The sequence below is a fragment of the Mustelus asterias genome, chromosome 2, assembly GCF_964213995.1.
Source record: "Mustelus asterias chromosome 2, sMusAst1.hap1.1, whole genome shotgun sequence".
In the NCBI taxonomy this organism is placed as follows: Eukaryota; Metazoa; Chordata; class Chondrichthyes; order Carcharhiniformes; family Triakidae; genus Mustelus; species Mustelus asterias.
Window position 1 is genome coordinate 144,698,872 of NC_135802.1, and position 15,247 is coordinate 144,714,118.

Consider the following 15,247-nt stretch of genomic DNA (forward strand, 5'->3'; position numbering starts at 1 on the left):
AGGACCGCTTGAACGCCCTCCATAATGACCTGTGCCATCCTGGGGTCACTCGGCTCTACCACTTCATCAAAGCCCGCAACCTGCCCTACTCGGTGGAGGATGTCAGGTCAGTAACAAGAAGCTGTCGGATTTGCGCGGAATGCAAACCGCACTTTTACCGACCTGACCGGGCACAATTGGTCAAGGCCACTCGCCCCTTCGAGAGGCTGAGTGTGGATTTTAAGGGCCCCCTTCCCTCAACGGACCGGAACGTGTACTTTCTCAACATCATAGATGAGTACTCCCGGTTCCCGTTTGTTGTCCCCTGTGCGGACACGTCGACTGCCACGGTGATCAAGGCATTCCGTGATCTTTTTACCCTGTTCGGGTACCCCTGCTATATACATAGCGACAGGGGCTTGTCGTTCATGAGTAACGACTTGAGGCAATTCCTGCTCTCATACGGGATTGCCTCTAGTAGAACCACGAGTTACAACCCTAGGGGCAACGGACAGGTGGAGAGAGAGAATGCTACAGTCTGGAAGGCTGTCCTATTGGCGCTGAAGTCCAAAGGCCTTCCAGTCTCCCATTGGCAGGAGGTCCTTCCAAATGCGCTTCACTCCATTCGCTCCCTCCTGTGTACGGCAACCAATGCTACTCCCCACGAGAGGATGTTCTCATTCCCTCGGAAGTCGTCCTCGGGGATATCTTTACCAGCCTGGTTGACGTACCCAGGACCCGTCCTTCTGCGGCGACATGTAAGGGCCCGCAAGTCCGACCCCTTGGTCGAACCGGTCCAACTCCTCCACGCCAACCCTCAGTATGCCTATGTGGCATATCCTGACGGGCGAGAGGACACAGTCTCGATTCGAGACCTGGCGCCCGCAGGGGACGTAGCAACTCCTGTCGCTCCCATACCCCCTGTCACGAATCCCCTATCACTTATTTCTTCCCCGGACGTGGCGCGGTCAGCACCGGGACCAGTGCATAACAGTTATACTCCCATGTACAGCTTGCCTGAGACTCGGAGATCGGCGCCACCACAGACGGTACCGGGATCCCCTGCACCACCGCTTTACCAGGGTCAACCGGCCCGTGAGTCCTCGAGGGGACAGCCGGACGCTGTTTTGGAGAGAACGCCACCGCAAGCACCTGCTCCGGTGTCACAACCGGTGTTGAGGAGGTCACAGCGTCGGTGCGGTCCTCCAGACCGTCTGGACTTGTAGATTTTTTTGTATATATGTAGTCTGTTTTCGCACCCCGCCGGCCTTTGTTTTCAAAGGAGGGGTGAATGTGGTGAACCATCGTTGGTTACCACTGTGGGGTTATTCTAATGTTGCTGTTGGGTTAGGGTGTTGACACTGTGGGATTAATATACCTGTGGTGGATGCTGTTATGGCACATCCCAGTCGGGCCCCGCCTCCTGGGAGAGGTATAAGACCCTCTGCTCAGGCGGGACCCCTCCAGTCTGGAATGGTGTACTCGTGTTTAGATAGTTCCATTGTTTGTCAATAAAAGCCTTCAATTGCTGAAGCCTTGTACCTCGTGCTTGATTGTCGCGCATCAAAGTTTCTCCCAGCATTTTCTGTCTTTGGCTCAGCACTTTCTTCTCTTCCGCTCACCCTCATATACCGATCGAGCTTCCCCTGAAGTAAATCTAAGCTAAAATTTGCCTCAACTACCTCAAATGGTTGCATGCTCCACATTTTAAACCACTCCCTGGGTAATTCCCTATTTGGTGATTATCTAATATTCTTGACCTCCACACACGTGGAAACATATTCTCCTCTTTTCTGCTCTCGGATGTTCTTGGAATTTAAAAGGCCTCACCCCTCAACCTTTCCGAGAGAAAAAGAGTCCCAGCTGATTTATTTTTTTCGGTCAGTTGTATCCACTAATGTCTTGGGTGGCACGGTGGCACTTTGGTTAGCACTGCTGCCTCACAGTGCCAGGTTCAATTCCCAGCTTGGGGTCACTGTCCGTGCGGAGTCTGCACGTTCTCCCCGTATCTGCGTGGGTTTCCTCCGGGTGCTCCAGTTTCCTCCCACAGTCCGAAAGATGTGCTGGTTAGGTGCATTGGCCATGCTAAATTCTCCCTCAGTGTAACCGGACAGGTGCCGGAGTGTGGCGACTAGGGGATTTTCACAGTAACTTCATCGCAGTGTTAATGTAAGCCTACTTGTGACAATAATAAATAAAGTTTAATGTCACGGACATTATGTGCTGAGTGGCATCCTCCAGCATTGTGCCACTCTATGATTTTTATGACCATATTGTAAGTTACATGAGCAACAGGTATCCTTTCTGTCCAGCATCCTGGATGCAAAGACACACAGCATAGCCTGCACCATTTGAGAACATCAGCCTTCAGAGACTGTTAGCGATTTGAACATATTGCCCAGTCAGATGATATGAAGGAGCTCAGCAGGTTTCTTAATCTAGCCCCCCTTCAGACTTAATTCCAAGGAAAGTAAAAACTAATTGGACTCTAGCTGTCATGGAGGACCACACAAACTCAGCATGATAGTCTTCTGCACGACATGGCACAAGACGAGGCACAAGACTAGAAATGTCTTAGATGTACCCCCCTTCACCATCCCCCCCACATTCCTACTGGTGAAAGATATCATTAGCAGTCATGCTGGTATTAGTAACCTTACAGATAAAGTTTATTTATTTATTAATTAGTCACAAGTAGGCTTACATTAACACTACAATGAAGTTACTGTGAAAATCCCCTAGTCGCCACACTCCAGCACCTGTTCATGTCCACTAAGGGAGAATTTAGCATGGCCAATGCACCTAACCAGCGCATCCTTTGGACTGTGGGAGGAAACCGGGGCAGCCGGAGGAAACACACGCAGACACGGGGAGAACATGCAGACTCCACACAGACAGTGACCTAAGCCGGGAATCATACCCAGGTCCCTGGCACTGAGAGGTGGCAGCGCTAACCACTGTGCCGCCCCATACAGATGCACAGCATCTCTTCCAGAGTTGAGACAGACCTGGCAAGGAATTTCAATCTTTTGTTTCCTCCAACACGGTGTGGCATGCATTGATTGTCCTTTTTTCTTCTTTTTCAGATTGCAAATGGACCGAAGAGGCAGACATTTTATTTGTAATAGATGGTTCAGGTAGTATTCAGCTGGATCAGTTTGAAAGCATGAAAACATTCATGGTGGCCCTGGTGAACCAGACCAACATTGCCCCGAACAAAGTTCGGATTGGAGCTATGATTTTTGGCGACCAACCCGAAACCAAATTTAAACTGGATGAACTGCAGTCTAAAGTTGAAGTTCGGGAGAAAATCATGCAGTTGGACAGCGTAGGAGGAAGCACGTATACAGTTGAAGCCCTGAAACATGCAAGAATTCTTCTGGATGGAGCACATGGTGGACGAAAGGGAGCCGGAGTGCCTCAGTTCCTGATACTCATTACTGACGGGAAAGCGACGGTGACGGAAGGACTGAATGATACAGCTGCAGCTATCAGAGACAGCAACGTTCTCATCCTCGCTGTTGGTGTCCATGAAGCTGTTGAAGCCGAGCTTCGGATGATTGCAGGGTCCGACGAGAATTGGTTCTTCGTTCAGGATTTCACTCGGTTGGAGCTCCTACCCCAAAACCTTTCAAAACTCATCTGTTTAGAAACCAAACCAGGTGAGTGACACAGAGTAAGGCACGGCTGCCTCACAACGCCAGGGACCCGGGTTTGATTCCGGCCATGCGTGACTGTGTGGGGTTTGCACATTCTCCCCCGTGTCTTTGGAAACTGGGTTTCCTCCGGGTGCTCCAGTTTCCAAAGATGTGCAGGTTAGGAAGATTGCCCATGCTGAATCACCTCTTAATGTTCAAAGATATGTAGGTTAGGGGGATTAGCAGGGTAAATACATGGGGATAGGTCCTGGGTAGGATACTCCGTCAAAGAGTGGAAGCAGACTTGATGGGCCAAATGGCCTCCTTCTGCAATTTAGGGATTCCATTGTCTACAATTTTGGGAAAGCTAAAGATCAGCTTAAATTTGAAAGAATTAATAAATCTCCATAGTAGCATCAAGGGTTATTGTTCAGGCAGGCGGAAGACAAAATAGAGGAAACGGACCATCCCCCTCCTCTCTTTGCCCCCCCCCACCCACCCAACCTCCCCCCCCCCCCCCCCACCCCCTTGCCCCGCATGGGCCAATGACCACCAGAGTTTTCAGTAGGCATGGACCAGACAGGCAACTTACCCCATGCAAATGACACATATTCTTAAACATCTAGTACCACCACTGCCAACATGGAATTGGCGGGCATGACTTGGACTTATCTGTTGGGGACAACGCCCCACAGAATTTCAGGGCTTTTATTTTAATTTATGAAGCTGAAGATTTACTTTCGCCTGCATGCACCCACAATTTCAAGGAATTATGCTGTTGGGCTCTTGATCCTCGTGTTCGCCCGCACCCTTCAGCAGAGTGGGCAGCAACACAATAACTATGCAAATCTGCTCATTTGAGTGCCATCAGCGGCCAATTCACCAACCTCTCGTCATTCGCTCGGCCCAGAAGCGGGAAGAGCACAGGGCTGGAATTACATGGTGACATGTCTTGCTGAACCACTTGAGTCCATGGGGAGCGCCTCCAAACCCTCAAGAAAGGTCATCCTCCCCATTACCACTCAAGTTATGGGTCCTCCCCCCACAAAACCATGCAGGCCTGAGGGTGACCCAACCCAGTCACCCCTCAGACTCCCTTCCCCCTCCGAGCACACACTCAGCTCCCCTTTCATCCTCAGACCCCCTACTCAGTCCCCTTTCCCTCAAACCCCCACTCAACCTCCCTTCAGGCCACATGATCTCGCAGTGCCAACTGTGCACTTTCCCATGGCACCCTGGCACTGACAACCTGTCCTGGTGCCGAGGGCTACGAGGGGGTAGGTTCAGAAACTGCAGGTGAGAGGAGACCCCTTTGAAGTGCTCTGACAGAGAGGAGATAACAATTTCATTAAGTTGGGGGCTGTGGAGGGGTGGGTTCCAGTCTGCACAGTTGTGCACTCAGCCCCAATGTATGCCCACAGCTTTGATTTGAAGTTGCTGAGGCTTCCTAGCAAGCTGAAATCTTTGACACCCTCTCAATTCCAATGGAACCCTTTGACCTCTAACAAATTCAAAGTGCTTTGAAAAAGATTCAATTGACAGCTTGATGTATTCCTATCATCTTCCAGCCACTTGTGTTTAATTTCACGCTTGAATGGATTTCAAGTACCCCATTGATCCTGACCGCAATGTTGACAGAGTCTAAGTCTGACTAACAGCCTGTGATTTCTTCAAAACGATTGTGGTTTGCAAAGGAGAAAGTGAAACCACAGACTATCAATCAGGCTTAGGCTGATGAACTTAATGTGCAAAATGATATCATTAGTAACTTTCAGGTGGGTGAACAGTGGCACAGTGGTTAACATTGCTGCCTCACAGCATCAGGGACCCGGGTTTGATTCCCAGCTTGGGTCACTGGCTGTGTGGAGTTTCATGTTCTCCCTGTGTCTGCGTGGATTTCCTCCAGGTGCTCTGGTTTCCTCCAACAGTCTAAAGATTTGCGGGTTCAGTGGATTGGCCATGATAAATTTCCCCGAAGTGTCAGGGGGACTAGCTAGTATAAATGCATGGGGTTATAGGTATAGGGCCTGGGTGGGATTGTGGTCAGTGCAGACTCGATGGGCCAAATGGCCTCTTTCTGCACTGTAGGATTCTATGATTCTATGAATCCTGGCTGACAGGCACTGCCAGCACCAGCAGGAGACATTCCCGTTTTGCCGCTGGCCATCAGACCATAAGATATAGGAGCAGAATTAGGCCACTCGGCCCATTAAGTCTGCTCTGTCATTCAATCATGGCTGATATTTTTCTCATCCCCATTCTCCTGTCTTATCTCCATAACCCATGATCCCCTTATTAATCAAGAACCTAGCTATCTCTGTCTTAAAGACACTCAATGACCTGGCCTCCACAGCCTTCCTTGGCAAACAGTTCCATAGATTCACCATTCTGGCTGAAGAAATTCCTCTTCATCTCTGTTTTAAAGGATCGTCCCTTTAGTCTGAGGTTGTGCCCTCTGGTTCTAGTTTTTACTACTAATGAAAACATTCTCTCCACGTCCACTCTTTTCAGGCCTTGTAGCATCCTGTAAGTTTCAATAAGATCCCCCGTCATCCTTCTAAACTCCAACGAGTACAGACCCAGAGTTCTCAACTGTTCCTGATACGACAAGCTCTTCATTTCAGGGATCATTCTTGTAAACCTAATCTGGACCCTTTCCAAGGCCAAGCACATCCTTCCTTAGGTACGGGGCGCAAAACTGCTCACAATACTCCAAATGGGGTCTGACCAGAAACTTATACAGCCTCAGAAGTACATCCCTTCTCTTGTATTCTCGCCCTCTCGACACGAATGCTAACATTACATTTGCCTTCCTAACTGCCGACTGAACCTGCACGTTAACCTTAAGAGAACCTTGAACAATGACTCCCAAGTCCCTTTGTGTTTCTGATTTCCTAAACATTTTCACATTTAGAAAGTAGTCTGTGCCTCCATTCCTGCTTCCAAAGTGCATAACCTCACACTTTTCCACATTGTATTCCATCTGCCACTTCTTTGCCCACTCTCCTAACCTGTCCAAGTCCTTCTGCAGCCCCCCACTTCTTCAATACTATCCGTCCCTCTACATATCTTTGTATCATCTGCAAACTTAGCAGCAGTGCCTTCAGTTCCTTCTTCCAAATTGTTAATGTATCTTGTGAAAAGCTGTGGTCCCAGCACTGACTCCTGAGGCACACCACTAGTCACCGGCTGCCATCCTGAAAAAGACCCCTTTATCCCCACTCTCTGCCTTCTGCCAGTCAGCCAATCCTCTATCCATGCCAGGATCCTCCCCTTAACACCATTGACTCCTAGCTTATTTAACAGTCTCCTATGCGGCACCTTGTCAAAGGCCTTCTGGAAATCTAAATAAATCACATCCTTCATCTAACTTCCTTGTTACCTCCTCAAAGAACTAACAGATTTGTCAGACATGACCTCCCCTTGACAAAGCTGTGCTGACTCAGTCCTATTTTATTATGCACTTCCAAGTACTCTGCGATCTCATCTTTAATAATGGACTCTAAAATCTTGCCAATGACCGAAGTCAGGCTAACCAGCCTATAATTTCCTGTCTGCTGCCTCCCTCCCTTCATTGACAGCGGTGTTACATTAGCTACTTTCCAGTCCTCTGGGACCCTCCCGGCCTCCAGTGTTTCTTGAGATATCACCATCAATGCCTCCACAATTTCCTTAGCTATCTCTTTTAGAACTTTGGGGTGTAGTCCATCCAGGTCCAGGCGATTTATCCACCTTCAGACCTTTCAGTTTCCCCAGGATCTTCTCCTTAGTGATGGCCACGACACTCACCTGTGCCCACTGATTCTCCTGGAGCTCTGGCACCTCACTGGTGTCTTCCACCATGAAGACTGATGCAAAGTAACCAGTTCCTCTGCCATTTCTTTGTTTCCTATTATTACTTCTCCAGCCTCATTTTCCAGTGGTCCAATGTCTATTTTTGCCTCTCTCTTACCTTTTATATATTGAAAAACCTCTTCCTGTCTTCTTTTATATTACTTGCTAGCTTGCACTCATATTTCATCTTCTCTCCCATTATTGCTTTTTTTAGTTGTCCTCTGCTCGCTTTTAAAGGCTTCCCAATCCTCTGCCTTCCCACTAATCCTTGCCACTTTGTATGCTTTTTCTTTTGCTTCCATGCCGTGCTTGACTTCTCTCATCAGCCATGGATGCCTCATTCTCCCCTTAGCATGTTTCCTCCTCCTTGGGATGAATTTCTGTTGTGCCACCCGAAAAACTCTCAAAAACTCCTGCCATTGCTGTTCCACTGTCTTCCCTGCTAGGCTCCTTTTCCAATCAACTCTGGCCAGCTCCTCCCTCATGTCTTTGTTATCTTATTTAATTTTAATACTGATACATCTGATTCCAGCTTCTCCCTCTCAAACTGCAGGGTAAATTCTATCATATTGTGGCCACTGCTCCCTAAAGGTTCCTTCACCTTAAGTTCCCTAATCAAGTCAGCCTCATTACACATCAGCCAATCCAGGATTGCCTGTTCCCTAGCAGGCTCTGTCACAAGCTGCTATAAAAAAAAACCATCTCTTAGACATTCCACAAATTCCTTTTCTTGCGATCCACTACCTACCTGATTTTCCCAGTCCGCCTGCATATTGAAGTTCCCCATGATTATTGTAATATTGCCTTTATTTATGTGCCTTTTCTATCTTCTGATTTATTTTCTGTCCCACATCATGACTACTGCCAGGGGGCCTTAACTCCCATTAGGGTCTTTTTACCTTTGCGATTCCTCAACTCTACCCATAGAGATTCTATGCCTTCTGATCCTATACCGCTTCTTGCAATCAATTTAACTTCATTCCTTACTAACAATGCAACCCCGCTCCCTTTGCTTATTTGCCTGTCCTTCCGATAGGACACATATCCTTGGATATTTAGATCCCAGCCCTGATCCCCTTGCAGCCACGTCTCTGTGATGCCCACACTATCGTACCGGCCAATTTCAATGTGCGCAACAAGCTCATTTACCTTGTTCTGTATACTGCGCGCAATTAGGTACAACACCCTCAGTCCTGCATTGACCACCTCCCGTCTCATACTTGTCACCTTTTTTGCTCTGCCTGAGGTTAGATTCCTGCCACTTTCTATACTCTCTGTCCTATTCTGTGGTCTGGAAACTTTACTAACCTCTCCTGAGCCCTCGGCTCTTTTAACTAGTTGAAAGTCCTCATCATTAACCTGTACTTCTACCCTCTCCTTTAACTTTGATTTTCTAATTCTCCATACAACTGAACCCTCCCCCCAACTATTTAGTTTAAAGCCCTATCTGCAGCCCTAGTTATACAATTCGCCAGGGCTCTGGTCCCATCATGCTTCAGATGAAGACCATCCCATCAGAACAGGTCCCCTCTTCCCCAATACTGGTGCCAATGCCCCATGAATTCAAACCCATTCTTCCCACACCAATCTTTGAGCCATGCATTTACCTCCTTAATCTTATTGACTCTGTGCCAATTAGCTCGTGGCTCAGGTAGTAATCCAGAGATTATTACCTTTTTGGTTCTGCTTTTTATTTTAGTGCCGAGCTGTTCATATTCCCTTAGCAGAACCTTTGTTCTTGTTCTACCTGTGTTATTGGTACCTATGTGGACCACGACAACTGGGTCTTTACCCTCCCACTCCAAGTTCCTCTGCAGCCCGGATGAGATATCCCAAACCCAAGCATCAGGCAGACAACACAACCTTCAGGATTCTCGATCCTGGTCACAGAGAACAGTGTCAATGCCCCGAACTATACTATCCCCAATTACGACTACATTTCATTTTCCTCCCCCCACTTGAACCTCCCTGTACCATGGTGCCATGGTCAGTTTGCTCATCCTCCCTGCAGTATCCGTTCCCGTCCAAACAGGGAGCAAGAATCTCAAACCTGTTGGACAAGTTCAGGGACTGAGGTTCCTGCAACTCTACCTGCTGGGTCCCCCTACCTGCCTCACTCGCAGCCACACCTTCCTGTCTCTGTCCACTGTCCGAATTCAAGGTATTAATCTAAAGGGTGTGACTGCCTCCTGTAACACAGCGTCCAGGTATCTCTCCCCCTTCCTGATGCGTCGCAGCGTCCGAATCTCAGAATCCAGCTCATCCACTCTGAGGCGGAGTCCCTTGAGCCACCAACACTTAACTACAGACGTGCTCACTGGGAACCACAATGGGGTCCACCAGCTCCCACCTCATGCATGAACAGCACATCACCTGACCCTCCATCTCAATTGTATTTAATTAGCTTCTAATTTGGTTTTAAATGTTTTTATTTAATTTTTTATTATATATTTCCTTATTACCTCAGTCTCAATGCAATTTCCAACCAGTAATTTAAATGGATTTTCAAATCTAGCACAGCTCCCAATTAGCCAATCAAATCACAGCCCTCCTGCGATGTCACTTTTAAGTCTTTTTAATCCGAGCTCACTGTCAGTTTCAGAGAATCTGACCAATCAGCACTCTTCCTTGTGGCCTCTGCTGCCTATTTCACCTAACTCCAAAAGCACTCCTCACAGTCAGGCAGCACTCACCGTGCAGACAGAACAGCACTCCGAGGCCTCTGTTTTTATAGGCAAAACTTACAAAGCCCTGGCACTGGTTTTAACTAGTTATACAACCAACCAGCCAAGTTCAATTGAGAACTGACTCAGCTGATTCCTGTTGCAGGAATGCACTAAAGTGCAGCTCTTAGCTTCCCAAATAAGAACTAATTTAGCTAACCCTGAAAGCAAGTTTAATGACTACTTACCTCCTTATAACTTACCACTTGAACTCCCTGTTTTCACCCAACTCCAAAAGCACTCCTCACAGCCACGCAGCACTCACTGTGCACTGGCGTGGGCACATAGCCTTAGAACAGGAGAATCGGACCCCAAGGATCTAGATTTCATATCAGGTTTGCCAAAGTTGCATTGCTTTTCTGTTGTATTGCTACTAGTCAGCACTCAAAGATGAAATTCCATTTAGAAATGTATCCAGTCTTGCAAAATGTTTGAAGAAATTATACACAGAATTTACGGTTCCATGAATTTATGGTTTCTGTCCTCTTCTTTCAGATTGTGAAATTCGTGAAGCTGATATTGTTTTTCTCATTGATGGATCAGGCAGTATTGACGAAAAAGACTTTAAACACATGAAAGATTTCTTGAAATATATAGCTAAAACACTCAGTATGGGCCCATTGAAATTTCGGTTTGCGTTATCCCAGTACAGCACGAAACAAGTCACCGAATTTTACCTGAATGACACTGCCGTCCAAAATATCTTCTCTGACAGGATCGAGAAGGTCACCCAATTAAAAGGTGGCACCCTGACAGGGAAGGCGTTACATTTTGTGATGGATCTCTTTCGACAATCAGCAGGAAGTCGAAAGCTGGAAAGGGTCCCTCAGTTCCTCCTGGTGATCACTGATGGGCAATCCCAAGACAGTGTGGTCGGGCCTGCCAACAACTTGAGGCAGGGAGACATCACCGTTATTGCCATTGGTGTTGGTGAAGCGAATGAAAATGAGCTGATTCAAATTAGTGGGGCGCCGGAAAGAAAATTTTACCTTTCGGAATTTAAGCATTTGGATGAAGTTAAACGAAGAGTTACTCGTGAACTCTGCTCTGAGCCTGCACAAGGTTAGTGGGGGCTTTGCTCATTGTCACATGTTTCTCAGTTGTAATATTTTGTAGTAAAATCGCCCGTGACAATATCGTTAACTGGTTTCTGGTTACCTTCAGGGAAAAATAAATGTTGGGTGGAATTGTCTCTAAAAAAAATTCCAAGTGTCGAATGAGCAAGAAAACGATAGGTTTTCTCGCCCATTCTTTCAGCGAGGTAGGTAATGAATCTCGCCAGTGGCCGGGGGTGGGGGGGGGAGGCGGAGGGGTTGAAGTCTCATCTTGCCTGAGAAGTCGGTTGCTGAGCTCTAGGGGGCGCCATTGTGCAGGCGCCCCGATCTCCCAATATACTGTCTACACTGTGTATACAGTATACTGGGAGATCTCTCACAACACCACCCCCCCCCCCAACCTCCCAATGGACATTGCCCCTACCCCCCAAGCCAATCACTGCCACAGCCAATTGCCATTGGTAGAGACCATCTGTGATCCTCACCGGTGAGGACCTCGACCGGAGAGGAGACTAAGGTAAGTGAGCCCAGGCAGCTGCGTCCAGGGCTTGTTAACGACATGTTAAACATGTTATCAATATTTAAGTCAATGGCGCGAGGCTGATTTCGCCAGCAAAACGGGGCTGGCAAGATGGCAAGAGACAAGAATCAAGGTGCGAACCCAACTTTTTGCCTCTTGTCTATCTTACCGACTTGCCATGCCTATCGATCGGCGTAGTGAACTGGTAAGATGGCATCCATTATTTCCAACCAAGGTCTTATTCATAAATTGCAGCAGAAATTTTATTCCCACATGGGTCTGCAGTAATATCCCTGATGCATGTGAGTAAGAAAGAAAGTAAAACCTTTTAAATTACGGTAACAGAGTCGTAAGCGATTTCAATTCCCCAATTTATAGGTGGTGGAAAATGACCATAGTAAAGGAAAAGCTGGATGAAGAGTTTTTAAAATGTGCACAGGAGATGCGATCGTAATCGGGTCCTTTCTAATTAACCGATGGAGGGAGCAGCACAGTCTCTATTCTGGGGAATGAAATAGAGCAAGAGAAACATTTTTCTGAGGAAGAACATTCACATTGTGATCAGAATACAATTGATTCTAGAACAGGAATCTAAAACAGATGGCTGAGTATCGAGAGGAAATCAAGTTAAAAATGAGTTAAAATATATGGGCCAGGATTTCCCGCCTTCCCTGCCACAGGACCGCAAACTCCCACCTCAAGTCAGTGGACCTTTCGATGGTCGATTAAATATTACGTCCCACTTGCAACTAGTGTCAGTCAGGGACCATAAAATTCCACCCACTGTGTCCATATATAAACAGGGGATTTGGAGGCTATCGTGTGTTGGGAAGAACCAGAGATTACTAAGACTATAGAAAAATCAGGAATGGGAATTAAATGTTGCAGCGTAGAACAGAATTAGAAAAGGGAAAACAGGGAGGTGTACTGGCTGTACTTATTAGGGGAGAACATTCCGGCAGAAGGAAAGAGGGGTGCAATTTCTGAGGAGTCTTTTCATACAGCACGTTGCCTTGACGTCAGCAACACACTAAAAGATGGTAGGAATCAAGATTCCATAGGACCATTCAAAAGGCAATCGGACGTTTAATTTGCAGAATCTTTGGAAAAATTATTTTGCTTTGAATTGATTTATTATTATTACATGTATTAATATACATTGAGAAGTATTGTTTCTTGCGCGGTATACAGACAAAGCATACCGTACATAGAGAAGGAAAGGAGAGGGTGCAGAAGGTAGTGTTACATTTATAGCTAGGCTGTAGAGAAAAATCAACTTAATATGATAGATCCATTCAAAAGTCTGATGGCAGCAGGGAAGAAGCTGTTCATGAGTCGGTTGGTATGTGACCTCAGACTTTTGTATCTTTTTCCCGATGGAAGAAGGTGGAAGAGAGTAGTCCATTAGAGAACATTCCACAAACATTCATTCCCTCCACCACTGACGCACAGTGGCAGTAGTGTGTAACATCTACAAGCTTCACTTCAGGAACTCAATAAGCCTCCTTAGAAAGCACCTTCCAAACTCACAACCACTACCGCTAGGAAATGGAGCAGACACATGGGAACATCAGCATCTGGATGGTCTCCTCCAAGCCACTCAGCATCCTGACTTGGAAATATATCATTGTACCTTCACTGTCGCTGTGTCAAAATCTTGGAATTCCCACGTTAACAGCACTGTGGATGTACCTATATCACACGGACTGCAGCGGATCAAGAAGGCAACTCACATCCACCTTCTTAAGGGCAATTAGGGATGTGCAATAAATGCTGACCTAGCCAGTGATGCCCAAATCCCATGAATGAATATAGAAGAAAGGAACAGTGATGTTTTGGATGTAAATTAAAGCCCAAGCTTCATGTTGACAAATATAGAGCAAAAATCACTATAGCAACAATGAATAGTTAAAATCAGTTGGTAAGTGGCACTGTGGTTAGCACTGCTGTGTAGCACTTAGTATAAATCAACGCACAGTGCCTCAGTGGCCTGCTGCCTCACAGCACCAGGGAACGAGTTCAATTCCAGCATCGGGTGACTGTGTGGAGTTTGCACCTTCTCCCCATGTCTGCGCGGGTTTCCTCCGGGTGCCCCGCTCTCTTCCCACAGTCCAATGATGCGCGGGGTAGGTGGATTGGCCATGCTAGATTGCCCTGTAGCGTCAGGGGGATTAGCAGGGTAAATACGTGGTGTTACGGGGCCTGGGTGGGATTGTTGCCGGTGCAGCCTTGATGGGCCGAATGGCCTCCTTCTGCACTGTGGGATTCTATGATTCTATAAGTTTTTGACATGAGCACTTCTGAGGCTGGATCTATTTGGGCTGTTTAGACATGATATTCGATCAATGACTTAGGCCACCATTTCCATCCTCGTTGATTTAACTGTGATAATCTTAAGCAAGCATGATCAAACAATCCAGCTTTCAATTGCTGTCCGTTAATGTTGTTTTCCAGCCTGTGCGATAGATGTTGCAGTTGGATTTGACAGCTCGAATCAGTTAGTATTTGACAACGGCATACTTTCTGGCCAGTATGGACTACAAGCAAAGCTGGATGGAATCTTAAAAGAAATGACCTCTCTGACTGAAGTCAGCTGCGCTGCAAATTCCCAGACAGAAGTAAGAGTCGGATTTTATATCCAACGCGAGGACGGACATTTGATCCATGAGACACGATTTGAGAAAAATGTTTTAAACCTGGTTGATGACCTGAAAGCTATCAAGATGGACAGCCCGGTTAACTTAAACGCAAATCTTTTAAAATCCTTTTTGAACAAGTTCAGTGAACCAACTCCAAATATCAAGGTAATATATTGCATTGAGATTATTATTTTTTTTAACAATGTTGTTTAATGCATTTATTGGGGGCGGCATGGTGGCGCAGTGGTTAGCACTGCTGTCTCGCAGTGCCAATAACCCGGGTTCAATTCCGGCCTTGGGTCACTGTCTGTGTAGAGTTTGTACATTCTCCCCATGTCTGTGTGGGTTTCCTCTGGGTGCTCCGGTTTCCTCCCACAGTCCAAAGATGTGCAGGTTAGGTTGATTGGCCATGCTAAATCGATCCTAGTGTCAGGAGGATTAGCAGGGTAAATATGTAGGGTTACGGGAATAGGGCCTGGGTGGGATTGTGGTCAATGTAGACTCAATGGGCCAAATGGCCTCCTTCTGCACTGTAGAGATTCTATGACCTCTATTCTATTCTATTTACAGAATAAGTAGGCTTTTAATGATCACAATAAGGTGTTTTTTGTTAAATTCATTACTACTGAGGGATATCCTCAAGAACTCACTCCACAGACAAGCGTCAGGGAACACAGGTATTTATTGCAGGTCTTACTCACTCTACACTCCAAACTACAACTCAGAGCAGAGACAAAGGCGTAGTGGTATTATCATTAGACTATTAATCCTGAAACTCAGCTAATGTTCTGGTCACCCGGGTTCAAATCCCCGCCACGGGTTCAAATTCTGCCACAGCAGGTGGCGGAATTTAAATTCA

General features: G+C 46.8%; 1 protein-coding gene across 2 annotated transcripts in view; it reads left to right on the forward strand.

Annotated features, from left to right (window-relative positions):
• Window positions 1–15,247, forward strand: part of LOC144511884 (collagen alpha-6(VI) chain-like) — a 158,239-nt gene that overhangs the window by 66,873 nt on the left and 76,119 nt on the right. For both annotated transcript variants that reach the window (XM_078242317.1, XM_078242325.1), the window contains exons 14-16: window positions 3,066–3,641; window positions 10,670–11,236; window positions 14,204–14,553. In XM_078242317.1, the coding sequence (XP_078098443.1) occupies window positions 3,066–3,641; window positions 10,670–11,236; window positions 14,204–14,553 (1,493 nt within the window). The remainder of the gene's footprint in view (window positions 1–3,065; window positions 3,642–10,669; window positions 11,237–14,203; window positions 14,554–15,247) is intronic.